General features: G+C 56.1%; 3 protein-coding genes and 1 non-coding gene across 13 annotated transcripts in view; 2 read left to right on the forward strand and 2 right to left on the reverse strand.

Annotated features, from left to right (window-relative positions):
- TRAF7 (TNF receptor associated factor 7) overlaps nt 1-14,894 on the reverse strand; it is a 17,509-nt gene extending 2,615 nt beyond the window's left edge. Inside the window, exons 1-18 of one of the 5 annotated variants that reach the window (XM_036278562.1) lie at nt 14,621-14,894; nt 10,498-10,616; nt 10,194-10,263; nt 8,143-8,234; nt 5,219-5,335; nt 4,650-4,742; nt 4,430-4,463; nt 3,584-3,767; nt 3,358-3,486; nt 2,423-2,640; nt 2,273-2,346; nt 2,016-2,064; nt 1,808-1,935; nt 1,541-1,623; nt 839-878; nt 591-707; nt 380-502; nt 70-189 (exon numbers count right to left, since the gene is read on the reverse strand). In XM_036278562.1, coding sequence (XP_036134455.1) covers nt 70-189; nt 380-502; nt 591-707; nt 839-878; nt 1,541-1,623; nt 1,808-1,935; nt 2,016-2,064; nt 2,273-2,346; nt 2,423-2,640; nt 3,358-3,486; nt 3,584-3,767; nt 4,430-4,463; nt 4,650-4,742; nt 5,219-5,335; nt 8,143-8,234; nt 10,194-10,263; nt 10,498-10,578 — 1,752 coding nt within the window. In that variant the 5' untranslated portion in view covers nt 10,579-10,616; nt 14,621-14,894. Of the gene's footprint in view, nt 1-69; nt 190-379; nt 503-590; nt 708-838; nt 879-1,540; nt 1,624-1,807; nt 1,936-2,015; nt 2,065-2,272; nt 2,347-2,422; nt 2,641-3,351; nt 3,487-3,583; nt 3,768-4,429; nt 4,464-4,649; nt 4,743-5,218; nt 5,336-8,142; nt 8,235-10,193; nt 10,264-10,497; nt 10,617-14,620 lie in introns of those variants that run through there. The other 4 variants (XM_036278561.1, XM_036278560.1, XM_036278563.1 and 1 more) reach the window with 4 other exon arrangements.
- Nucleotides 14,895-15,026: 132 nt separating this feature from the next.
- On the forward strand, nt 15,027-19,279 carry LOC118641398 (syncytin-2-like). The gene is made up of 3 exons (XM_036278567.1): nt 15,027-15,348; nt 15,569-15,634; nt 16,136-19,279. Exon 3 carries the CDS (start codon nt 16,485-16,487, stop codon nt 17,775-17,777), a length of 1,293 nt encoding a protein of 430 aa, XP_036134460.1. The 5' UTR covers nt 15,027-15,348; nt 15,569-15,634; nt 16,136-16,484; the 3' UTR covers nt 17,778-19,279.
- On the forward strand, nt 15,389-15,471 carry LOC118643016. The gene has a single exon (XR_004961911.1). It is a non-coding gene; the product is annotated as a small nucleolar RNA SNORD60 (small nucleolar RNA).
- A 68-nt stretch (nt 19,280-19,347) lies between the features above and the next one.
- Nucleotides 19,348-25,660, reverse strand: RAB26 (RAB26, member RAS oncogene family). 6 transcript variants are annotated; one of them, XM_036280756.1, is made up of 9 exons: nt 25,342-25,660; nt 24,117-24,227; nt 20,903-20,944; nt 20,754-20,820; nt 20,566-20,618; nt 20,155-20,220; nt 20,015-20,071; nt 19,852-19,928; nt 19,348-19,744 (listed from the first exon to the last, which is right to left on the reverse strand). In XM_036280756.1, the coding sequence occupies exons 1-9, from the start codon at nt 25,534-25,536 to the stop codon at nt 19,642-19,644; spliced, it is 771 nt and encodes a 256-aa protein (XP_036136649.1). In that variant the 5' UTR covers nt 25,537-25,660; the 3' UTR covers nt 19,348-19,641. The 6 variants fall into 6 exon arrangements, with proteins under 6 accessions (XP_036136649.1, XP_036136650.1, XP_036136647.1 ...); XM_036280757.1 differs by lacking the exon at nt 20,566-20,618 and having other exon boundaries at nt 20,155-20,234; XM_036280754.1 differs by having other exon boundaries at nt 20,566-20,820.
- Between the last annotated feature and the right edge of the window lie 338 nt (nt 25,661-25,998).

Consider the following 25,998-nt stretch of genomic DNA (forward strand, 5'->3'; position numbering starts at 1 on the left):
CAGATGGGAGAGGACAGGGAGCCAGAGTCAGGCCTTGCTCCTAGGTGTCCACCCTTATACCACCCTTACGTGGATGAGGTTCTCGTAGGTGCCACAGACAATGTGGTGATTTGTCACGGCAATAGAGTATACACTGCCACCAGATGTCTGTAGGACATGGATGCAATCGAGGGTCCGGATATCCCAGATCTATGGGTAAGCAAAGGCCACTTGATCTCAGGCCAGGTGCCTCACCCCCAGGGCCTCGGGCTCAGACACCGTGGGCAGCCCACCCACCACCCAGGATGTGTGTGAGGGTCTTCGTGCCCCGATGGGAAGGGGGCAGGACAGTGCTGGTACAGGGAGGGGCCCTGCCACCAGGAGTGTGGCAAAGAGGTACCTTGATTGTCTGGTAGGAGCCACTGTACAGGTAGCTCTGGGCAGCCACCAGGGCCCGCACCCAGTGGTTGAGGCCTGTTAGCTCCTTCTTCAGCTTCAGCTCAGTGCCCACAATGTCCCAGACCTGTGGGAACGGCTGTGAGCACAGGCTGGGTGGCCAGGCATTCAGCACCCCAGTGCCTGGCACATGCACGCACAATGCCTTGCCTGACCTTGATGGCCTTCAGGGAGCCACTGAAGAGCATGTTGTGCGAGGAGACCAGTGTGCACACCGGGTTATCGTGGGCCCGGATCGTGTTCACCTTCTGCAGGTTCTGGATATCCCACACCTGGTGGGTGGGAGGACCAAAAGCCTCAGGCACCAGCCCTGCTTCCCTGAGCCCAGGCCCCAGTGGTAGGGTGTGCCTGGGGCTCCCAGATACTGATGTGCAGCATGGCCCCTCCCGCAGGCCCCACTCACAATGATGGTGCAGTCTGCTGAGCCGCTGTAGAGCTTGCACCTGGGGAAGCAAAGCTAAGGAGTCAGGGCAGAAGGCATTGTCCTCACTGACAGGGCCCTGCAGGCTGAGATAGCGCTGGCCACCAGGAATCAGCAGCTCGGGGCAATGCCAAGGCCACTGCTGCTTCCTTAAGCCTAGTCTCAGTGAAGGGATGTTGGAAGTGGAGGCCCAAACCCTGGTGCCTGCATGGCAAATATCTGACAGAGAAGCTGGGAGGTAATTAATTACCCAGTTAGCGCTGCTGGCAGTCAAGCTACTTTCTGTGATCGAAAATCCCTCTGTAACTCACTCATGCCCACAACATAAAACCTCCTAACACAAGACAGCAGGGAAGGTCTAGAAGAGGGTCAAGGAGGTGGCTGGACCAGGTGCTCTGTGGTCCTGTTCCCAAGCTGTGCCCAGGTCAGAGATAGCTGAGCTCCTGCCTCTACTCTGTGATGTCCCACCTCAGTCCTGAGAGATGGAGGGACCACATGCTACCAGCCGAGGCGCCGCCTGCTCAAGGTCACGAGTGCCTCACAGGAGGGGCAGGTACAGTCACATGTGGACATGTGGCTATACAGGCTTGAGCTCACAATCCATGGGGAAGCAGCATGGGGTCTCATGTCCCCGGCTCCATGTGGACTCCTGTGGTCAGTGGATACACACACGCTTGCACTCACCCCTGGATGCAGAGTGCCAACACAATGCCGTCATGGCCCTCTAGCGTCTTCTGGCACTTATAAGTAGTACATGTGTCCCAAACCTGCAGAGACCAGGGTCAAGATGGGTCCCAGCAAGATCAGTCAGATGCCAGGGGTGGTGGGAATGAGGAAGCAAGCCATCCTCAGGGAGAGAGCCCCACCTATGAGAGGAATACCCACCCATGGGCAGTACCCACCCTTCACCCTGCTAAGCTGCAGAGCCCACCTAGGCAGGATCCCACCCACCTTGATGGTCTTGTCAGAGGAACCGCTGAAGAGCAAGTCCCCCATGGAGTAGACACAGAGACACCAGACGGGGCCCTGGTGGCCCACAAAGGTTCCTTTGCACTTGAAGATCTGCTGCGGGTCATAGGCTGCAGAGACAGGAGGAGCTGGTGAGGGACCTGGGGAGGCCTTAGGACAGTGGTGGGAACAGCAGTGGGCCCATACTCACATCCTAGGATGCCCATGTTCAGCCGTGCATTGATGTGGGACAACTCATCCTGTAAGGCCAAGAATGAACAGCATGGTGGCTGTAGCTCCACAGTGTCCCTGCCCGCCAGCCTGGGCTTGGCTGGGGCAGGGCAGGTGCAGCAGCAGCCTTCCCCAGCATAGACACCTAATCCTGAGCAGGGTAAGCCTCCTGCTGGCGCCCAACCAGGACAGTCCTGTGTCCCCCACATCCCCTGCATCTGTCTCTCGCCTGCTCACGTTCAACATGGATGCGTCCCTCCGGAACTCCATGAGGTCCTCGCTCAGCTTGCTCTGGTTTTCATCCAGGACATCTGAGTGGCAGGGCAGAGGGTGTCAGGGACCAGGAGGAGGAGCTGCACCCTCACCCCTTCTGGGCTGGAATCTCACCGAACTTGAGCTCCAGGCTCTTCTCTAGCTGGTCAATCTTCTCTGAGAGCTTGCCTAGCATGGAGCGCAGGAAGGCGATCTCCTGATCCTTCTGGGCCAGCGCCACGTGCATCTCGTGGAAGCGGTCATCTGTCTGCTGCAGAAACTCCTTCAGGCCCTCAAAGCGGCAGGTCTCCAGGTGCGTCTCATACGTGTCCTGGTTCCCGATGAATGTGCACCTAGAGGGACAGGATGGCTGCCTGCCCCCTTGCTCACCTATTATGACTCTTATCTCTGCCTCCCCAACCCTAAGAATCTCTCACAAATCCCACTTTTGTGCCCACTGCACCCCAGATGGGCCACCATCCTCTCCACACCTGCATGCCCACCCATCTATCCTGCCCCCACTAGCAGCCAGCACTCAGCACCCAGCAAGCCACTTTCCGAGGGATATCCAATCACTCTACTCCTGCTCAAAGTTCTTCAAGCGTTCCTCCACACCCCTCACCAGCCTGTCTCTTCCCACTCCATCTCCCTTCTGCTTTCAACTCTGGCCATTTGCTCAAGTCCACCCCCGCTGGCCCAGCTGTTGGAAGCCCTTGCCCGGGTCTTTGCCTGGCTCATGCCCACACATTCGTTAGTTCTCATCTTATGCCTTCCCTGACCACTCCCAACTCCCCAACCACTCTGACCCCTCTGTGTTCCCATGGGGCTCTGGTCTCTCCTTCACAGCATCTGTACCTCGATTTGTAATTACATAGTCCACGGTGTAGCTCTTGCTAAGGTCCATCTCCCCAGGGACCCCAGCTGTCTCCCCAGTGCCTGACACACAGGTGGATCTCAACAAAGGTTTGCTGAAGGAGGACTGTGAATGATAGCCCAGGCCCACCCTCCTGCCCACTCGCCCCTGCCCCAGGACAACCCTCTTAAGCCCACCCCCGCCCACTCACCCGTACTTGGAGTGGGGACACTTGATGTGCTCACACTCCTTGAGGTGGGCCTCTAGGTTCATCTTGAGAAGGGGTGGGCAGCTGGGGTTGTTAGGGCACCGCACAGGCCTGTAGTCACAGCTGCTCTCGTGATCCCTGTGGGAGGCAAGACACAGAACAGCTGAGTCCCCAGAGGCACCGTTTTTAGCACCTCTGATCAGTGGGAAGCTGGGGGCCAAGGAGGGACACTTACTTCCGGGCACTGAGCTTAATGGTGAAGGGGCACCCTCGGGGGTCCACCTCAAAGACAGTGGGCTTCCCGACCCCTGCTGCCCGACAGCCATGCTTGCAGTGGATGGAAAGCTCCCCGATCTGCTCGGCCACAGCAATGTTGTTCACCACCACCGTCAGCTTGGCATTGTCCACAGGACACTTCTCTGGAGGGGAGGGCATGCTGACCCCATGGCCCGCTCAGCCAGACCCTCCCCTGACAGCTCTGCCAGGGTAGTGGCCAGGCTATGCAGAGGGGAGACTGTTCCCTCTGTACTTGGTAAGTGGCCTGGAACCTGCTCCCTCAACTGGTGGGCTGAGCCTCTGTCAGGGACTTAATCTACCCATCTACCTGCCCTTCTGAGGTGCCCAGAATAGGAAGGGGTGCATGGCGCCACAAAAATGACTGCTGAGTGACTGGAGGCCTCTCAGCTGACCTGAAAGTGTGGGACAAGGCCAAGAGGGCTGGGGACAGAGCAGGAGGGGACCCAGCCCTGGGCCTGGCAAGCGTGCCTGGATGCTAAGGCTCGAGACTTCGAGCCAAAAGCCTTGACACTGAGGGTGGCCTCCACCTGGGAGAGCAGGTGCAGAGCCTGGGAAGCCCCAAGTTGTGGGCCATATTGCTCTGCTTGTCAGTGTCTTGAGTCTGGCTCCAGTGCACCAGGGGCTGCCACCACCCGCAGCATAAACACTTTGAGCAGGACTGGGAGAAGCTGCCGTGCAGCCAGGGACATGATCAGTGCTAGGCCTGGGCTGGGACCTCCCTGGAAGGGCCTCCCCCCTCAGCTGGGGAACAAGGTGGCCAGGCCTAGGTCTGAAAGGGCCCTACCTGACTTCAAGGCACATCTTCGACAGAAGGTATGCTGTGGAGACAATGGGTAGTGGTGAGGCACAGCTACAGTCACCCCTACCCCGTGCCCACTGCAGAGGGCACCTGCTGGGCAGCCAGACCACACCGGTAACCAAGGCCCAGGTCCCACATGGATGGGGCTGGCAGCCCATCCGGCCCTAAGGTGGTGCACAGGTCAGGAGGGGACAGGCAGCCTCACCCCACACGTGGTGATCACAGGGTCCTTGAACACAGTGCAGCAGAGCTGGCAGCACAGCTTCACCGAGAGCTGCTCGGCAAATACCAGTGGCTCCTAAAACCAGGCAGGGCAGGTGTAGGTGAGCCCAGGGGTGCTGACGTGGGTGGGGGGGACCCAGCCCCTCCCCCATAGTCCTGGGCTGCCCTCTCAGGGTCTCCACAACTGGAGAGTGTCCCAAGAAAAGCCTGTTGAGGCCCAGGGCTAGGCCTGAACTTGAGGAAGCCCAAGCAGGGAGGACTCCTCCAGCTGTGCCCTTGGCAGCCAGCCCCTACTCTCTACCTGGGATGGCAACAAGAGCGAGCCCCACACGGGTTCCTGAAGCTGGTCCCTGGGCAGCCCCTGGGGTCGGGAGTAGTGAAGAACATGCCTAGGGGACCTGGCCTGGGGTCCCTGATGTGGACAAGAGGAGATGGGGGGCCCTGACCAGGTCCCATCACCCCCTCATTGTGCCCAAGGGGAAAGTGCTCCCCACCACTGCCACAGCATAGTAAGAGTCCTCTGTGCTGAGCCCACCCTGTGGCCACACCTACCGGTTCCTCCTCCTCCTCAGGCAGCGAGAACGTGGAGCGCAGGGACATGCTGGACTCGGAGTGCAGGGAACGAACGGAGATGGCCGAGTCAGAGCGACGTGGGGTGCTGATGGGGGGCTGCAGCATGGAGACAGACACCCGTCAGCCAGGGGGAGGGCAGGGCCAAGCCCCTGTGCACATTGAGGGCAGTGGGCCCCCCAGGGCCACCCCATCCTAGTGGGTGCTCACTCAGGCTACAGGGGCTGTGGTGTATGTATGGGAGCCTGTGCTATGCCCAGGCCCCCTTCTGCCCAGTGGTCCAGGCCCTGTTGGGCCTCCCGCTCACATCTGCCAACTTTCTTTGTGTAAATGGAGAGACTTCCTGCTATTCAATTCTGTGAGGACACGCTAGGCCTGCTTCCTGCTTCCCGTGAGGGAATGTGGGCTGCAGAGGGGGCATCTCCAGCAGCCAATCCCAGGGCAGCCGCAGCTCTGGACTGCTGGAGCGAAGGGAATGGAAGGCTGGCCGGAAGAGGCTCCAGGTGCCCGCTAGGCTCAGCTGCCTGCCTGGCCTCCTGGCTGGGGACACTGGGCCAGGCAAGTGAGGCTCCCAGGGAAGACAGGGACACCCCCACTGAACCTTGGCCAGGCTTCTGAGTGCAGGAGGGACAGCCATGGGTGCCTGCCTCTGCCAGAGACACCAAAGATGAGGATTTGGGGGAATCCTGGGGTAGGGGGCTGTCCCTTCCTCCCCTCTAGGCCTGGAACCCTCCAGAAGAGATCCTTCAAGAGCTATTTCTCCCACACTCCTTCCCTCACACTCAGAAGCTCATTCATGAGCCACAAACCTCCTGCCCCCACAGGCCCCTCCTGGTCCCGGCTGCTCTGGGGCCCAGCTGCCTCTGAGCCTCTGTGGGTGTGGGAGCTGTGGGAACCATCCCCTCCCCACCAGCCCAGGGTATTTGACCCACCAAAGGCAGAGGGAGGCTTGGCCAGATGGTGCCAGCTCTGCAGAGGCCCAGCCAGTTCCAGGGGCCAGCTTTTCCAAGTGAGGGCAGCAGAGACCCGTGTCCCTGGTATGCCCACAGATAGCACCTCCCTCACCAGTCCACCTCCCTTCACAGCGTCCCAAGTGGTGAGTCTGAATGGAAATGCCACATGAGGAACAAGGAGAAAGTCGGAGAAAGTGAGTCAAACCATCCCCATGGGCAGCAGTGGAAACCAGAGGGCAAGAGCAGGTCCAGACAGGAGCTCAGCCAAGCAAGCCAGGCCAGGCCTGGCTGTGCTCTCCACTGCCTGCCTGCCTTCCTGAGTGAGGGGGCTGGCACTGTCAACCACCCAGGGCAGGTGGAGGGGCAGTATGCAGGGACCCAGCAGCCAACAGAGAAGGTGCCCAGGTGGCCATGGCCTCAGGGCCTTCACAGCACATTTCCACCTCCTTCAAGCCACCAAGCACCAGGATCACAACCACACACACAGGAAATTCACTTCTTGGAGGCCTCAGCGGCAGGGTGGGACTTTTGATCCCAGCCACACTCCCGTGGGCACGTCAGGGGTTGTGGAGACTGAGGCAGGAAGAGCTGGAAGGAGTGGGGCACATTCTGTGACTTGTCCTTAAAGAGGCCTGGCACATGAGTGTGTTTGTTCAAGTATTTAAAAATACTGTTTTCTTCTACCCAGCTGGTGTGGCTCAGTGGCTGAGCGTCGACCCATGCACCAAGAAATCGCCGATTCGATTCCAGGTCAGGGTACATGCCCAGGTTGTGTGCCCAATGCCAAGTGGGGGGCATGTGGGAGGTGGCCAACTGACGTTTCTCTCTCATCGATGTTTCTATCTCCCTCTCCCTTCCTCTCTAACATCAATTAAAAAAATTTTTTTCCTTTATTGACCTTAGAGTGAGAGGACATGAGAGCGAGGGAGAGAGAGAAACATCGATGAGAGAGAACATCGAATGGCCGCCTCCTGCATGCCCCCCACTGGGGATCGGGCCCACAACCTGGGCATGTGTCCTGACCGGGAATTGAACGGCAACCTCTTGGTACGTGGGTCAATGCTCAACCACTGAGCCACACCAGCTGGACAAAAAAAAAATTTTTTTTTTAAATATTGTTTCTTCTTACTAAATGAGGAACAAATGCCCAGCAGCCCAGCATGAGCAGAAGCCTTTGGTCCTGAGAAGCTGGAATAGTGGGAGAACCAGGACAGTCTGTCAGGGGCTACCACCAAGGGAAAGCAGAAAGCAGGGCACAGGACAGGTCAGTGGTGGGAGGGCTTAAGCACGCTGGTTTCTCCCCCACCCCAGCTGAACCAGTCCTTGCTTCCCCAAGCAGGCCCAGAGCCCAGCAATGAGCGTCAATGGACAGAGAGTGGGTCCACTATGACCCCAGCCACATAGCCTGGGCACCGACAGCCAGCCTCCACTCTACCCTGAACCCTTTTCTCAATCTGCAGAGCTAGCAATAAGGGGACTGTGTGGCTTCCCCAGTCAGCACTGGCCATGCAGGTCCCCTCTGCTGACCCTGTCTGACCCTGTCCTCCTTTCCCATCTCCTTCATCAGGAGCCCCTTTCCAGGGTTCCTGCCTTTACCTGGCCACCCACCCTTCATCCTCTACATGGACAGCACAGACTTAAAAAATGGGGATCTGATTGCACTTTCTGTGGCTCCCACCCACTCAAGATGGAGCCAAACACCATAACTTCTGGCCCAGCAGTCCCGGATGGCTACCTCTCCCATGCAATCCAGCCTTGGTGCTCAGGCCTCAGGGTGTCCACACGCACTAGCCCTCTGTCCCACCAGCTCACTTGCCGCTATAAACTGTAGCTAAGGGCTCCTCGAGGCTGAGCATCCCACCTTCAATTGCTCCTGGGAACCTGGCCCTGGGAAGGAAGGCATGGCAGGTGGCTCCTGTGGGGTGGGGAGGGACGAGTGTGACCCAGACCTACCATGCTATCCTCCTCATCCCGAGGAGAGTAGGCAAGGGTGCTGGAGGAGGAGGGTGTCCTGCGATGCTGTTTGTATGTACTGGTCCCATCCGCTGCCAAGAAAAGAGGGCCAGGATGCCATGAGTGTGGGACTCAGGGGAAGGCCTGACTTACCATGGTGGACAGTGGGCCAGGCCGGGGCAGAGACTGGGTTGAACATCTGGCTAGTCCTCTCTATGAAGCTTCCTTGCCCATACATGTTTGTTCCCACTGCCTCCTGGATTTGAGGGCAACATGGCTGGGCTGGGGGTAACGGAAATATCCATTCCCAGGAAGTGCCTGAGCAGGGCACAGCATGAACTGGCCTGGTGCCTCCAGCGAGAGCCCCAGCCTACTCTGTGGACATCACTAGCTCTCAGCCCTCCCCAGCCCGAGGCAGGTGGGGAGGGCAGAGGCTCAGGTTGCCTCCCCAGGTCTAATCAGTGCCTGGAGCTTTGCCACCGGGCTCGGCTTGCCCTGGACAGTCCTAGTGCTGAACCCTGACACCCCCAGCCTGCCTGGGAGTGATGGTGGGAGGGATCATCTCTCGGCCTCTACAACCAGCTCCCAGCCAGATCCTGGGGCCACTTTGCCCAGCTGAGGCTCAAGGCCAACACTCGAGTGATTATACCTAAGGTCACCAGCAAGAGCTGGGACATTGTCTTATCTGACCTTCAACGTAACTCTGCCAGACGGGTTATCTGGTAGCCTCAGTACCTAGAGGAAACAGAGGCATGGAGAGGTCTGATGCTCCTCAGCTGGCATGTGGAGAGGCCAAGATGGCTGCTTGGTGCTCTAAGGCCACCCGTTCCCCACCTACTCTGCTGGCTCCGTCACAATCCGGAACTGGCCACCCTGGCTTCCTCCAGAGAAAGCCGCTGAGGCTCATGCCCTCCTCCTACTGCCTGTCGCCCTGGCTGCCCTAAGTAAGCACTGGTCGGGGTCCATATGGGAGCCAGAGAGCCTGCCACATAGCCCTGCAGGCAGCAGCCCGAGGCTAGGAATGGTTGCCACTGGCCTCAAGCCCCAGCCAGGCCCAGATGTCACAACAACCAGTTCCAAAGGCCTGGGTTTATGATACAGACTTCGACAGGCTACCCTGTGACTGGGACTCACCCATCTGCAATGAGAGGGGCCAGACAAGGCAATTGTTCGTGGCCGACTCTGACCCATCCCTACCACCAAGTGGGTCAGGGAGTGGGACAAGGGCAAGATGGGCCTGTAATTCACTGTCTGGGAGCTTTCAACTGCTTGATGAGGCTGTGTCATCTCTACAGGTAGATGAGGAATTAAGAAAGTTACTTGGGCCCTGGCCAGTTTGGCTCAGTGGTTGGAGCATTGGCCTACAGACAAGAGAGTCCCGGATTCGGTTCCCGCTAGGGGTACGTACCAAAAACAAAAACACCCAATTAGCAGCTGGTATGCTCCTACAAGGGTCTAAGTGCCAAAAAGGCAAATGAACAAACCACCCACAGACCTTGGCCCTGATAGGAAGGGCCTGCTGCCCTCGTGACTTTGGGAAGGAAGCCGTACCCTCATGTGCCAATTCTTCATGACCTCCTGAACACATAGCACTGGAGACATAGTTGCGGGATCAGGCTTACGAGAGGACCCCATGAGCACTTCTTATCCCCTACCCATGTCTGCATTGTCCCCAAGCCTAAACTTGGAGCCGGCAAGGAGCCTGGCAGGAATGAGCAGGGGCCACTGTGACAATGGACAGGTATGCATGGGGTGCCGGGGAAGTTGGGACAGCCCTCCCTGGAGAGGTGATGAGCAAGGCATCAGGAAGAAGGACCAGGAGGATGCTGGGGTGTGGGGCGGGGAGAAGGACACAGTGGCAAGAGCAGAGCCATAGGGAGCAAAACGGCAGACTCCTGCCTAGCTGGAGGTGGGGGGCACTGAGCTGAGCTGCCCACTCTCCAGTGCCAGCTCCCACTCCCCACCCCACCAAGAAGGTCCCCACAGGCCCTGGTAGAGTTAGGGGTGCCCAGATTCTGCCTAGCTGGGCTGGCCTGGCCTCACAGGCTCACCTTTGGTGATAGTGGTGACAGCTGAAAAGGCGGGCCCAAAGGTCGTTTCCATTCTGGTCTGGAAAGAGAACTGATGAGACTTGTTGACTCCAGGGAGGACATGGACACACATGGACATGCAATGACACACTTTCACACTAACACACCATGTGTGTGCATCACGGACACACCACTCACACACACGCACAGCCCGCCACAGGACCTCCAGGTAGGGAGGAGACTGCTCTGGAAGCTTTACTGGGGGAACCCTGGACCTATGCGGTGTACACAAAGAACAGACCTTTACCCATGGGGTGCCACTTACCCCGGTGGCGATGTCTGGGGTGGGAAGACTGGTAGGTCCCCCAGAGAAGCGGTTGTACCAGGCACTTTTGCCCGAGCTCATGCTCTAGAGAGGCATCTAGGGTCCTCCGGCAGCATCCCCTGTGGGTGGAGCATAAAGGGGGGCTTTAGAGATGCTGGCCAGGCCTGTCAGCTGGCCAGGGCTGCTCCACGTGGCAGGCCTGCTCTGACCAGTCCACCACGGGCACACCTCCGCCTTTCTCCATCACACTACCAACAAGGGCAGGACCACTGGGGCGGTCTTTTCCCCTTTCTCCCATCTCAGGTATGACAGGTCTGAGGGAGGAGGCCCTGGGTGCAGGAACGCAACTGCCACTCAATTTTACTTTTCCTTAAGGCTTAACCCTTCAGAAATGCCCACCCAGCTCTGACCCAGAGGTGGAGAGACCCCCACCCATGCTGTCTGCTCCTCTGGTCCAAGGGCTAAATGTCCCTGGGGCCAAGGCTGGGCACAAACAGAGTGACCGTTACATGTTTATTTCCTGCCATGATGACAGAGATGGCAAGACACTGGCCATGCCCTAGAGAACCTGTTGGGTGATGTACCTGAAGCCTAACTACTCACAAGCCTCATCACATACAGAAAGCCCTTTCAGGGCAGGGGGAGGAGGAGCCAAGAGAGAGGAGCCGCCTCTTCACTTTGTGTAGGTCACCTACCCTGGAACAAAGGATGTCCCCTTGCCCCCAAACTGTGTGACTCCCATCTCAGGGGTTAGTGGCAAGGAGAAGGCATAGTGTGAATCATTCCAGGCCTCCAACTACTCCACCCCTCAGGAGAGGGACTGGGGTGGCCCAGAAGCAATGGCCAGGCCCAGGTGTGCCCAGAGAAAAGGGAAGAGATTAGCCCAGGCCGGTTTGGCTCAGCGGTTGGAGCATTGGCCTGCGGATCAGAGAGTCCCGGGTTCGGTTCCCGCTAGGGGCACATACCTGCCCCTCCCCCAAAAAAAAGAAAGAAAAAGGAAGAGATTAGAGAGACTGAGGATAGCCAGAAGAGCTGCTCTACCGCCAGACAATGCCCACCCTCCAATGGCCCTATCAGCAGGCACTCTTCCAGTGTTCTTCCTACTGCCAGGACTCACAGCAGGCTGTAGTCAGAAGTCCCACCTGCCCCTACTTTGGTGGAGTTGACCATGTTGAGCCACAGGCCCAGGCGTGAATCTGGGTTCCCCATGGGGAGGGAGGCCAGACTCATTTTGCTCCCAGTGGTGCTATGGGAGGTGGGTGGGTAGAGATCTACCCTGTTGTCTGGAAGCTCCGCAGGCCTGAGAAGGGCTCCAAGTGAAAGGCTGCTGAGCCCCCCACACTGTGGAAGAAGGCGGGAGACACTCTCTGCCCCCATTCGAGGTAAGTACAGCATGGAGAGCAACTGCACAGTCCAACTGGTTCTGGCACTTTCTCCATCAGGCCCTCTTGACCTGGCCTGTCTGGCAATGTCTCCCTTCCTATACACCACGGCAATGCAGTGTGATCTGGGGTATACCCAGTAGTCCCCTGACCCAGCCTACAGGTCTGCAGGGAGGGGCTGGTTCCTGAGTCCTGTGGTCCCACACTGTGCTCATGAGCTATCTGCCATCCCTGCTGTCTCTTCGTCCCTCTCTCCCCATCTGCCCCTTCAAATGCCACCTGTAATGCCACCCTCCCAGCCTTCATGACTCAGTCCTCATTGGGACAGATCTCAGGCCCTGCAGTTGGCCCTGACACCAGGCACCACCCCACCCTGTGCTCTGACTGTCCTTCATGTACAGCTAGATAGGGAGTCCTGAGAGCTTAGCCAAAGCCTCCCCATCCTGTCCACTGCTCCCCCTGCTGTGACTTGAGGGGTTTGGCTCTCTAGCAGAGGTGTGAATGTGGGATGTTCCAGTCTGGAAACCTCACCTCCAGCACCGCTGCTGGTCTGCACGATAAGCAGGAAATATTGAGGGCCACCCTGCTTGGGGTAAGGACACAGCTCTAAGTAGGAGCTCCAGGAATCAACCAGCAGGTGGAAAGGCTCCACGCTCTCAGAAAACCCAAGTTTGGCTCCTGCCTCAGCACCACTGAGCAGAAAGAAGGGTGGGGACTCACAGGGAGGTCACTGGCTGACACTGACCTGCATTTTACAATCCATATGCTCCCTCTACTGCAAGCTCTCAGGGCCAAGAGGCTAGCTGATGGCTCCAGTGAGCTGTGCCCAAGGTCCAGGGCCAGAACCCCAGCAGGCACTCCCCCTGGGACCATGGCCAGCCCCTGTGGGTCCAGCGTTCCCAAGCGCCTTTCACTGCAGTCTGAGAAAGCAGGCATCTGCCTGTCCCTTGCTATAAAATGCAGTAAACAGAAAGGCATGCTGGGCTCACTAGGAAGTCCCAGGAGGCCAATAGCAGCCAGGCCCACAGCCCAGACACACAATCTGGTGAGGGACCTACAAGATTAGCCCACAAGTCAAGCTGAGCCAGGTAAGGAGGGAGGGAACCATTTCCGGGTTCACAGAGGTTCAGCTACAACCATAGCCAGGGATCAGGGTGGGCGGACCCGGGGCTGTAGTCCAGCACCCCCCATCTGTGTGCCCCGCCCAACCCTGAACACAGGGACTGCTTGCTAAGCATCTCAGAATTGAGCAAGATGCTCTCAGCCCAGATCCCTAAGGGCTGCATTTTGCAATAACAATCTTCCCCTTATGGTATCTTCCGGCCCTGTAGAACAAAACCCTAGCTATAGGGAGGCTGAGCCCAGCCGTCCTGGGAGGATGTGCCCACCCCATAGTCAGCCTGAGGCTTTCAGGCAGTCAGAAAGTTGTCAGCTAGACAAGAACCCCCACCTGCCTGAGGGCATTGCCTCTCCCAAACTGGGAAAAGCCTTGGACTGGGCAGGCTGGGGAGACTTGGGTAGGGGTGGGAGGGTGAGAAAAGGCTTTCCTCCCCTCAAGGTCCTCCAAGTCCCCACCCTGCCTGTTCCCAGGGCCTCAGGGGAGGCCAAGGGAGGGGCCCAGGAGTCTTTGTCTACTGATTTTCACATCCAAGGAGGCCTTTGGGTGCACTCAGTGTCTCATAAGGAACCAGAGAGCAACCTGCAGTGCTCTAGCCCCTCTTTAGGAAAGCCCCCACCAGACCCCTTCTCTGAGCAGCCTGTATGGGAGGGCAGGCCAGCTAGTTGGGAACCTCTCCCTAACCCACCCAGGATCTGCTGCCCCCACTTTCCCTTGGGAAGCACTCAGAGGAGTTGTGGATCAGGTATAGCTATAGTCCCTGCCCACCTGGGTCCTGTGGTTTGCAGCCAGTGGGGTGGGCAGCCCAGGCTGGCCATGCTGGTCAGGGACAGTGGGGTGGCCAGATTCAGGTCCCTACTAGGGCCAAGTCCTGCCTCAACACAGCTTCTCCAGCACCCTCAGGCCTTTGCACATCTTGCTCCCTCTGCCTGGCATGCTCTTCTAGCAACAGCAACTTTTAGGACAGTCTGCTTGCTGTGGGTCCCCCCACCCTACCCTAAGCCTTTAAGGAACCTTCAGTACTTTCTCAGCGCCCTGTTTCTTTCATAGTGCCTACCACATTCTTAATGATTTTGTCTGTATATTATCAGCCCCTCCCCCTCCCTAGATCACTGGTTCTTAAATGGGAAGGATTTTGTCCCCCAGGAGACGCTTGAAAACGTCTGGAGACATTTCTTGGTTGTTACAACGTGGGGTAAGGAAGGTAGGTTACTGGTATCTACTGGGTGGACCAGGGATGTGCCTCAACATCTTACAAGGCACAGCAGAGACCGATTGGCGCTTAGTGTCAAAGTGGCGAGGATGAGAAATCCTATACCAGAAGAGCCTATGAGAACTGGGATCATGCTCTCCGCAGGCTCCCGGCGCCTACAACGATGCCGGGGTCCCCGGCGGTGCTCAATAAATACAAAAAGAAAGAATGAATAGAGAAAAAGAAAGAAAGAATGAAGCGAGAGACGGGCCAGCTGACAGGCAGAGAGAGACAGGAGCGGAGACCCCGTTTCGTCTCAGCCCCGCCCCCCAAGGCTTAACCCCTCGCCGGACCCCGAAGCACCAAGCCCCCGCCCCACCGCGCGGCTCCGAGGCTTGAGCCCCCGGCCGGGCGCGCCGCGCGGACACTCACCCGCCCGCGGCCGCCCGGGAGTGGCAGGGCCACCCTCCCTCTTCATCGTACCCCCACGGCCGCCGGCTGGCAAAGGGACGGGACGCGCGAGCCGGAAGTGCTCCTGCGCTGAACCCATCGGGACTTGTAGTTCTCCGGATCTCCCGCGGCCCGAGTGGCCGCCTCAGTCGCGACTCTTCAGAAACTACGACTTCCGGTGACTCCGATATCGCCGGACGGGATTGGCAGCTGCCAAATCACTCTATTTGGCAAATCGGAGTCTGATTGGCTCTGTGCATCCGTCGCTCACAGGTTTAATTGCCTCTGCAAAAGGGAAGACCGCCTCCGAAAGAAATACCGTGGCATTATTGGTGGAAAGAAGGAGAGAAGCGAGAGGATCGCATCAGCAGAGGTGAAGGGGAAGGGGAAGGCAGGTACTTCCTTAGGGATTGTCCAATCGCCGAGGTGGAGCAGTTTCTATAAAAGCTTGAAGCTCACATGGTCTCCCTTTTTGGATCAAGTAGAGGACTCAGGGGTGTTTGGTTTTTGTACTCAGTGTACCACGCTCGAAGAGGAACTGGGAACCGAGTGAAGCTGAGGGGTCGTCCAAACTCATAGACCGGCGTAGCCCCGCGGTCCATCCTCGGCCTGAGCTCCACCGTGGTCCTCTGCGTTGTACACGTTCCTTGCCGGCCTCCTCCCTGTTCCGGCGGGAAAGTCCGAACCTCCAGAATTACAGCTCCCTATTGGTAAGACTGGGCCAGGCCTGGCTTCCCCGATGCCGCTGAGAGCCTATGATGAATTGCTTTAATTTCTGACACCTCGTATGAAAACTGCACATGCAGTCTGATTATTTTGCAAGACTGAGGCTTCAGGGTACCACCCCCCGCATCGGCGGCCGGGTCGAGCGGTGAAAACAGATGGGGAGAGTGGGGTTCTATCTAAATTCCGACACTGTTTGCCTTTCAGTGCCTTTGGTGACCTGATTGGAGACCATGAATTTAAATTAACATCAATCGGTCCAGGAACCTGGTGGTAAGGCTGGAGTAGTCCATATCTACTTGAAGTGCTTAGCAATAAAGCAAAGGTGGTATGAGTTGATTGGGGTGTAAGAGTCTTTATTTTCACGCTGGAGTACTCCATGGGAGGACTGGCTCATCCTTGATCAACCTTGGGAAGGAGTACAGAAATATTCTCTCTCATGCCTTATTCTCAATTTTTAAAATTTGGACACTGACGGCCGATCTGCTGCTAATCGCTTTTGGCATACAGAAACTCAAAGACAGTTTGCCTCAGTATTGTGGAAAGATCCCTTGACTAATTCTTGGCATGGCCCAGGCCCGGTACTAATCTGGGGCCAAGGCTCTGTATGTATTTATTCCAAAGAAATGAAATCTGCCAGATGGCTACCAGAGCACCTGGTCAAACAGATTGATCAAAGTCAAGAATAACAGATAACCATATAGATAACTCCAGGGACGAAGATTCGCCCTGAGAACCTTTTCCTGTTTTTTGTTTTTTTTTTTTTCATTTCAGGGATGGACCAGAAGGCTGCAATCTTACTGCTAGGGATGCTATTGCATCAATGCCTGCCCACAAAAAGGATTTAGTGCTCCAGTGAATCATCAGGAGCTGTTAAAAAATCTATATGGCCCCCCATGCGATTGCCGCGGAGGTACTTCTAGAACCAAGCCTAATTCTTACACTCGAACTACTGATTGTGGCAACAAAATTGCTTATTTGGAATGGAAGCCTAAAATAGGGGGAGGGTTCTCTCAGAGTTGGACATGCAATAATAAACCCCATATAATACCTGCTATAAAAGGCAGGCCAGGGCCCTGCCCGTCGGGGTGCAAAATATATACTGAAATGCATTCCACCTGTTATGATTCTGTGCAAGAATGTACAGGATCAGATAATAAAACCTATTTTACAGCCACATTACAAAGAACCTACTCGGGCACATTCGGGGGGGACTGGGGATCCAATATCGGGTCCCAGAAATACGCTCAAGCTACATGCCGAGCCACACCTGGGGAACAAGTATGCTGGAATAGAGTCGCCCCTATTCATGTATCTGTTGGTGGCGGTCCCCAGGATAAGGTCAGAACAAGTAGAGCAAATAATGAGGCGCATGTTCCCTGAAGTCAATTACCACCCACTGGCATTACCTAAATCAAGAGGGGTGGATCTAGACACCCAGACAACAGACATACTGGAAGCTACTCATAGGGCCCTCAATGTCTCCAGTCCCAATCTAGCGGAGGACTGTTGTTTATGCATGGCCCTAGGCACTCCTATGCCCCTTGCTATCCCTGCTAATTCCACCCCTCGTGCTATTGTGGACCTTACAGAGCTAAACTGTAGTACTAGCCTCCCTTTTAGGGTTCAACCTATAGATTTTAGAAACCCTCCCTGCTTTCAAGGTAATTTTCAAAATAATAGTTTTGATGTTGATGTAGGATTTGTTACATTTACCAACTGTAGTCAAGTTATTAATCATAGCTATCCTCTATGTCCTGGCAGGGGGCAGGTATTCATCTGTGGCGGAAATTTAGCATTCACGTTTCTACCCACGAATTGGACGGGGTTATGCGCGATAGCTACTCTGCTGCCCGATGTAGGTGTTGTATCTGGGAATGATCCTGCCCCTATTCCCAGTTTTGACTATGTCACAGGACGATCTAAAAGAGCTGTTCATTTTATCCCCATAATAGTGGGATTGGGCATCTCAGGGGCATTAGCCACTGGAACAGCAGGCTTGGGGGTTGCAGTACATTCTTACACCAAGCTATCTAACCAACTAATTGATGATGTTCAGACCCTATCCAGTACCATCCAAGACATCCAAGATCAGATAGACTCCCTGGCGGAGGTAGTCCTCCAGAACAGACGAGGATTAGATCTCCTTACAGCAGAACAGGGAGGGATCTGTCTAGCCTTGCAGGAATGCTGCTGCTTCTATGCCAGTAAGTCCGGCATCATCTGGGACAAGATCAAGAAATTGCAAGAAGACCTGATAAAAAGAAGAAAGGAACTATTTGACAACCCCCTCTGGAGTGGGCTAAATGGAGTGTTGCCTTATTTTCTACCCCTGCTGGGACCCTTGCTTGGGCTTTTACTGATTGTATCGCTAGGACGTTTCCTCTTCAATAAGGTGATGGCTTTTATCAGGTAGCAGATAGATGCCATTAAGATGCAACCTATACAGGTCCATTATCATAGACTTGAAATGGCTGACAGAGAAGCTCCCTCTAGCTGTGAGTCAATAAGCTATGACCATGCCCGATATGGCAAAAAGTGAGTCTCAAAAACCTTGTCACCTTGGTGCACTGGACTGGATAGCCAGAGACAGGCAACTGGAACTCACGCATCGCCAACCACCACCTAAGACGGGAACAAGGCGTTATGCTGCCTTGCTATTCCGATGATGGGTTCGGACAGGGTGGTTCCGTGTGCAAGTATCCTGACCTAAGACAGGCACAGTCCCCTCAAGGTACTATTCGGCCTTAAAAATTAAAGAAAAAAGGGGGACCTGTGGGAGACTTTTGCATGGCATCCATTTTGTCAGGATCTGCTCCGTCATCTTATATTCTTCTAGGGTTAAGTTTCTATTTTCTCTGCACTCATTTCCCGTAAGTTACCACCCTGCTGGGGAATTTTCCGTTGCAGTTTGACTGCCTAGCAACCCGCTTGTGTAAGCCCTAGCTCTTCCTCATTTCCTCCTCTATATATTGTATGAACTTCCTCTGAATAAACAAGACTTGATCAGAACCCTGTCTTGTCTCCATTCCTTGTGTCTCTTGTCACTCCACATCCTCACTCCCCCTCTAGAGTCCTGGTTGCTCGACCTGCGGGACGGGTCATACAGGCATGAAAATGGAAGTTAATACTTAGCACCTACTAAGACAATCTCTATTTTACCTGTAAGGCCAAAAGGTCATTTTCTATGCTTTTGTCCTAGGGCGTGTCATGAAACTAATTCCTTACTAACAGGATTAATTGGCCATCAAGTGCTTTCTTGGGTCTTGTGGAAGGAAGTTGAGTTGACCACCCAAGTTACCACATGCTCCTTGGACAGCATTGGGGTTCTGGGCAGCCCTGCTCTGCTTTCTTTGCCAACCTGGGTATGAGGGAGTGCCACCCTTTCAGTAAGTCGGGCTCTAGGCTTTGTCAAGAGCTCTAAAAAGTTACAAGAGATGAGACAGGCACTCCAGAAAACACAACTTTATTCACTAGGACTGAAAACAAAGGCTCTCAATCAAAAGGCTTGAAGATTTTAGTATAAGGTGTAGTGTACTACCAGCCCCCCAACCCCCTCAGCTTAACCTCTCCAAGTACAGGCCTCATCTGCTGAGATATTACTGTGGTCAGCAGGTGAGGGCTGGCAGTCCTAGTTTACCTGACATTTCTGTGATTTACCACATGCTATTTATTCCTTGTATTACAAAGCCATATTCCCAAGAGAATATAAGAGAGAGACCCTGTTGATTGACCCAGAGCCTCCTAGTGAGTGGGCTGAGAGCATGCACCCCTAGTCCTTGGCAAAAAAGCATGTAATTCTCAGTGAAGCCTTCTGGTTGGGGCATGGGCAGGAGTCCTGCTAGTCTCTGCCTGGGCAGCATGTGCAGCTGAAGACATGGCTTTTTAAGGAGTTAGGCACTAGTGCCTAAAATAAAGGCTGAGTATGTCCAGGAGATGGGGCGGGGGGGGGGGGGGGGGCAGCTGAGAGCACCAGGTGCCCTGCATAATATATGCCTTCCTACAGTTGCTTTTCCATGAAGGCCTTGGGGCTAAGGCTCTTGGACAGCAGCAGGTAAAGGGGGAAAGGGGGGCGGGTGCTGCAGACTGCTAGCTCCCTGGAACCCATTTGTTAGGACTTAAACTATATAGATTGCAACCCATATAAAGGAAGGGCTAGGCTCACTCAGCCTGAGAGTCCTGGAAACCCTGGGATTGATTGCTGGGTGACAAATCAGGGCTCTGTAGACCAGCTTTCCAGGGGCTGGGCTGAGCCTGGGCCTCCCATCAGGATGCCAGGTTCAGGGTGTGCAGCAGGAGGCCCTGCGGCCCTCTCTCTTGATATAGTCGTGCAGTTGGAAGTGGAGTTCATTGGGGCTCTTCATGGAACGCTGCTTCAGCTCCCTGTGGGGCATGGGTGACCATTGAACAGGGTGGTCTGTACCCCTTTGTTGGGTGTCCAGATCCTGGATCTGAATCTGGAGGTCTTCCTGGTGACTGCCAGGACTTACTTTGCTATAGCTGTGAAGGCCAAATCCACGTTGAGGCCCATCTTGGCACTGGTCTCCATGAAAGGCAACCCATACTCCTGTAAACAGCTATTGCCAGTCAGATGGCAGGCAGCCTGGTGGGAACAGCTCAGGCCCTTCAGCCACCCACCTTGCCCATGCTCACCTTGGCCAGCTTCTCCCCGTCCTCCCTCTTCACCACACGCTCCTGGGCAGAGTCCACCTAGCACAGGGGTCTTGGTGAGAGCCAGCCTGGGACTCACCCCTCTGTAGAGCCAGGGGAGGAGGACAGGCAGAGGTACCTACCTTATTCCCTAACAGCATGAGCACCACGTCGTTTTGGGCATATTCCTGGATCTCAGTCAGCCAGTCCTGTGATGGAAGAGCTGAGACCAGGCTGGAGGCTGGTGTTCCCCACACCCCACACAGTGCCTCTCAACAAGAGGGGCCCAGAAATTTAGCTGTGTGCCATACTGCGGTGCCTCTGACAAGTATCCAGGGTGTTTGGGTTAATGGAGCTGGAAGGTCACCTGCAACTCATACTCAACTTGGGCCACCAGGAGCCCAAAGGAGCCCTCTTTCCCCCTCCTTGCTTTCAGTAGGGTCCTCAGACCCTGATGCCATCTGCCTGAAAGAGGTTGGAGATGGGGTCAGGCCCTGTCATGGCCCGTCCCTCCCACATACACACACTCATCAACCCAGCAGGAAGCCACTGACCTGAATGTTGTCAAAGGAAGCCTTGTTGGTGACATCATAGAGCAGTAGCAGTGCTGGGGGCAGAGGGCCAGTGAGGACACCTCCAGTCACCCACAACCCTCCTCTGAGCAGAAGCCTAGGGAACAGGGTACACACAGACACAGACCACAGCCCAACTCCCTGGTCTGAGACAGTGCCCGTGAGCTCACCATGTGCATCACGATAATAGGCATGGGTGACACTGCGGAACCTCTCCTGCCCTGCTGTGTCCCAGATCTGCAATGGCAAGTATAGGCCAGTGATCAGGGCTGCCCAGTCCCTTTAGAGTACCCTCAACTCACCCTCCCCGTTATCTCACCTGCAACTTCACCTTCATGCCATCCACGTCCAGAACTTTGTTCTGAAACACAACCAACCAACTCTAGCAATGGGCCCAGTGCCATGTTCTGGCAGGGACCAAAGGGTGGGGAAGGAGAGAGGCAGGCAGTGCGGGGCCAGGACTGATCCTAAAGTCGATGAACATCTGAATTTATTCTTTTTTTTTTAAATCCTCACCTGAGGATATTTTTTTCAAATATCTTCAGAGTGGGAGGGGGAAAGAGAGAAACACCAATATGAGAGGGACACATCCATCAGTTGCCTCCCACAACCTAGTACATGCCCTTGGCTGGAATTGATCCTGTGACTCTGGTCTGCGGGCCGATGCTCTAACTGACACTCTAACCACTGAGCAAAACCAGCCAGGGCTGAATTCATTCTTGACCTGTTTATCCCTCAGTTGGCCAGGCTCTTCCCCCAACACTCACCTCCTGGTTCTCACCCTCTATCTGGAGGTAACACTTCCCCCTGAACCCAAGTCTTGGAGTCAACCCAGCTCTCCTTGTGCCTTTGGTGAGCCCATGACTCATGCTCAGAGGGTGCCCAGGCCTCTCTCCTGCTCAAATGGCCGTACTGATGGACTTGCAGGTTGCTGCCCTCCATGGTCATCAGTGTCTAATTTTGGGCCAGGTTGTTCCTCTGCTCACCCTGCAGGCCTGGCTCACCATCCCACCAGCTCCACTGCCCCTTGCCACCACCCACCACAGTCTGCCACTGAATCCAATTGCTCTGGCCCTCCCCCAGCACCTTTCAAGCTCAGCCCCCTCACCCTAGTTTGCCCTCCTCTCCCTTGTGCCCACCAAGTCACACCTTTCCCTTGCACTCTCCCCAGAGTGTAGACCCAAACCCCCTTGCCAGCCACTGGCATCTCTCTGCTCTTCACGTGCTGCTCCTTTTGTTAAAGCCATTTGCGTGACATTGGAAGTCACCTACCATATGACTCCAGGTCGATTATTAATACTCTGCCTCAGTTTTCCCATCCACAGATGGGGATAACCGAGGTGCCCACTGCTTGGCTGCTCCAATGACTATGAGCAACTATGTATGAAGCACAGAACTGTCTGGCCCAGAGTGAGGGCTAAGGGCTTTCTACTTTATTTTATTGATTAATTATTTGATTTTAGAGAGAGAGAGAGAGAGAGAGAGAAACATTGATGTGAGAGACACATCAGTTGGTTGCCTCCTGTACACAATCTGACTGGTGGCTAAACCTACAACCTAGGTATGTACCCTGACTGGAAATCGAACCTGCGACCTTCTGGTGCACAGGACAATGCTCCAACCAATTGAGCCAGGGTACATGTGTGCTCATTTATTTTTATTTATTTTTTATCCTCACCCAAGGACATTTTTCCATTTTCTATTCAGGTAGAGCGGGAGGGAGAGCGAGGAAGAGAGAGAGAGAGAAACATCGACGTGACAGGGACACATCGAGTGGCTGCCACCTGCATGACCCATCCAGGGCAGGGGAAAAACTGCAACTGAAGTACATGCCCTTAGCGGGAACCGAACCTGGGTGTCTCTGGACCGCAGGCCAACACTCTAATCATTGAGCCAAACCGGCCAGGGCACATTTGTTCTCATTTAAAAGCTGCTCTCCAGCCCAGCCACACAGTGTGGTTCAGTGGTTGAGCATCAACCTATGCACCAAGAGGTCGATGGTTCAATTCCAGGTCAGGACACATGCCCAGGTTGTGGGCCTGATCCCCAATGGAGGGCATGCAGGAGGTGGCCAATTGATGTTCTCTCTCATCAGTGTTTCTATCTCTCTCCCTCTCCTTTACTCTCTAAAAATCAATAAAGAAAAAAAAAAAAAAAGCTGCTCTCCACATGAGGATGGCAGTTCCCTGAGGACAGGGCCCAGTACAATAGTAATGAGAGTGCAGAACTCTGCCTCCCACACAGTGGGTGTACACTACGTGTTTGCTGCCTGGCCATGCTCTCTAGTCAGCCCTGAAGGGTGTGGCCTAACCCCAGTTGGTTTCCATCTGCTGGGTGGGGACAGGGGACAGCTGGAATGTCACTGTCTCCTTTTTCTCAAACTCCTGTCATGGTGCTTCTGGGTCTCCAGGGAACCAAGCCCAGCCATCTGCCAGGCTGGGGAAGACACTCCACCTTCCCTGACAGCTTGGAACAAGGTTATGAACCAATTGCCTCACCTCCCTCACCACCTGTCCCAGAGCCAAGAGGGAGGTGAGAAGGGGGGAAGCAGGGCCAGAATAGGGTCCTGGGTCTACACAGCCCCTTCTGGCACTTCAATCTTTACACTTCCTCCCAGAGGACTTAAGGGGACCTGAAGTACCCCCCAAACAGGGTAGAGAATGGTTCCCAGGCTGGAGGGAGCCCCCTTTTCCTGTCTCCAGAATGGGCTTTCCTCCCAGCCGCAAAACAACTGTGTCTAATTAAAGGGTGAGAAAAATGCAAATTCAGCATTTGCCAAGAACACATCAGCTGCTAAACAGCACCTCAGCACTGGCGCGTGCGAGAGGCAGGAGCTCTGATGCTGGAGCCCTGCAGGCCTCAGGTCATGATCCCCAACATTTCCTACTGACCCCATAAGCTGCTTGGGGTGCTGGGAGGGCTTTGGAGGCAAGAGCCCAGGAGCACCCCCAGAAGAATCCCAGGACTTTGGTAGGGGAGAGCAGCTGGGTAGGAGCATTTTCCACAAGCCTCCTCGACCAAGGGCAGGGACCCCTCCCCCAAGCAAGCCCCCAGTCTCTAGGTAATACCCTTTCCCCAGCTGCTGGATGGGGTGTGTGCTCAAGGGCCACAGCCACCTGGATGGCCTGCCTGAAACCTCCAGGGCCCCTTTATACAGAAGGCAGCGATGCTGGCCTTCCAAGTAGACACGGGCCTTGAATTTCCTCAGATAGCCCTGGGGGCACCAGTGCCCACCTACCCAGAGGCACAGGATAGAGCCCCAGGGTTGTGCTGTTCCCAGGTATAGGGGTACCATCTCTGCTTTGGTCAGATGCAGCCACCATCTGTCTCCAGGACCCGTGGGGTATCAGGAGGCAGGCAGCTTGATGTTTAAGGCATCCCACCTCAACCACCCTGACCCTGGGAGCCAGGGTTCCATCCAGGAGCTCCAACTCATGTCCATGCCAAGGAATAATGGAGAACCAGAAGTCAGGAGTGTTGTGAGAACTCAATGGGCTGGTGTGGGGGCCCAGGACATTAACCTCCACTCTTACCCGAAAGTCAATGCCCACGGTGGAGATGAAGGTCCCTGCCAGGAAAGCCCCATCCTTGAAACGCACAAGTAGGCAGGTCTTCCCCACGCCTGAGTCCCCCACCAGCATGACCTGAGGTGAGCAGGAGGGGCAGAGATGTTAGGGGCAGAGGGAACCAGGGTGCTGGCCCACTCAAAGAGGTGTCTGGTCTTTCCTGAGCTGGCCTATTCAGAGAGGGCTGAGGGTGAGGGGCAGGAATGGAGGGAGGTATCCCAGGCCTACAGGTGGATCCCCAGGACTTGGGTTCAGGACTGGGGAAAACACAGCAGCTTTGGTCCCAGCTGCAGCTTCTAACTCAAGAAAGAGGCCCATCTCTCCGGGCCCTGCCCCCCCCCCCCCAAAAAAGAAAGAAAGAGGCCCATCTCAATCAGTGGGAAATTGGGGGCAGCTGCCTCCATCCAGAGCCCTACCTAACCCCCATCTCCAGGCCCTGGACACCATACTTGATCTAGAAGGGGAGCATCTGGGACTAGGTGAGGAGCAGAGCCTGGGGATTGGTGGTTAGGGACCTCCTAGGAGGCCTGTGGGGGCCTTTGTGCCAGAGTGCTTCTAATCTCGTCCAGACTAAGGAGGAATGTGCCACATGAGGGTCAGATCTTGGCAGGAGGAGGGGCCCAAGCCAGGTCTGTGGGCAAGGAGGGGCAATCAGGCCTAATCTCTCCTCCATCCCTCCCGCACCGCTCCCCCAACCTGCTGCCAAAGACCCCGAAATTTAACCCCCTGTAAATCCCCCACAAATTCACAAGCTTCTGCCTTGGCCTGGAGAAAGCTCCGGTGCTCTACACCCACGGGCAAACCTCTTCTTACTTTCCCTGCCCTCTAAAAAGGAGGAGTCACGGACCCTGTGGGTGAGGGAAAGCAGCATATGGTAAATGATGAGATTGGGGCCCAGGAGGGGGCGGAGGCATTGGGGAGCGGGGAGAGAGCACCTGCCTCTGACTTTCGCGGGACCCCTTGTCCTGCCCTGCCATCTGGGGGTGGGCTAGGGGGCAGGCCTGTTGGGTATCCCGAACCCAGGTCTGACAGCTGTGTATGTGCGTGCGCGATGCGCCGTGCCAGCTGCTCCAGCCAGCTCCGCGCCGAGGTTCGCAGGACCCTGCACCCCTGCCCCGGAATCCCTCTGGAATCGGCTCTTGCCAGACGCCACCTGCTGCACTCGCATGGGTGGCGGGGGTGCCCGGCTCACCTTGAAGGCGACGTCGTAGAAATCACCACCACCGCCAAGCGAGGGCCTGCCAGGCTGCGGGGGCCCATTGTGCGGCGCCTCGGAGCCGGGGCGCGCAGTCCTGGGGCGCCCCGCCCGGGGCCCGTTGGCGGCGGGCAGCACTGAGGCAGAGGGAGCGCTGGTCCCCTTGCTCTTGGGAATCTTCTTCCTGGACATGGCGGGCGGGTGAGCACTCAGTGCTCTCCCACTGCAGTCCCAACACACGCACACTCGGCCGCTCGGCTCTCTGCTACCACGGAGCTCGACCCGGACCCGAACCCGTCCCGCAGCGGCGGCCCGGGCATCCTGGGCACTGGGCTCTCCACAGCCCCACCCCCGCCGCCCCACAGCCCTGCAGCCATTCAGCCCCGGTCTCCCTCCCCTGCCACCAATGGCTGCGCTGAGGCGGGGCCACGCAAATGAGCCAGCTGCCCCGGAGGCGGGGTCTTGAGCACCCAGCGCAGCCCGAGGTGATTCTGTCGGTGCGCCTCTTCCTGGTGGGCGCAGCTCCGTGGCCGCCGCCTGGCCTGGGCGGAGGTGTGGAGCGGGGTGGCCGGGGTGAGGGAGCACTCGGAATCCTGTCGCTCCTCTGCGCGCTGTGCGCCACTACTCCCCGCGCTGCTTCTTGCCCTGTGACCC

This window comes from Molossus molossus, unplaced genomic scaffold, assembly GCF_014108415.1.
Source record: "Molossus molossus isolate mMolMol1 unplaced genomic scaffold, mMolMol1.p scaffold_m16_p_3, whole genome shotgun sequence".
Lineage (NCBI taxonomy): Eukaryota > Metazoa > Chordata > Mammalia > Chiroptera > Molossidae > Molossus > Molossus molossus.

Bases quoted from the DNA above. Each gene is read 5' to 3' on its own strand.
- LOC118641398 (XM_036278567.1), top strand. From the start codon at position 16,485: ATGATTCTGTGCAAGAATGTACAGGATCAGATAATAAAACCTATTTTA.
- RAB26 (XM_036280754.1), bottom strand. From the start codon at position 25,536: ATGTCCAGGAAGAAGATTCCCAAGAGCAAGGGGACCAGCGCTCCCTCT. The intron at 20,945-24,116 runs GTAAGAGTGGAG...GTTGTGTTTCAG, and splicing joins CCGTGGGCATTGACTTTCGG to AACAAAGTTCTGGACGTGGA. The intron at 19,745-19,851 runs GTAAGTCCTGGC...CATGCCCCACAG, and splicing joins GCCTTCACAGCTATAGCAAA to GGAGCTGAAGCAGCGTTCCA.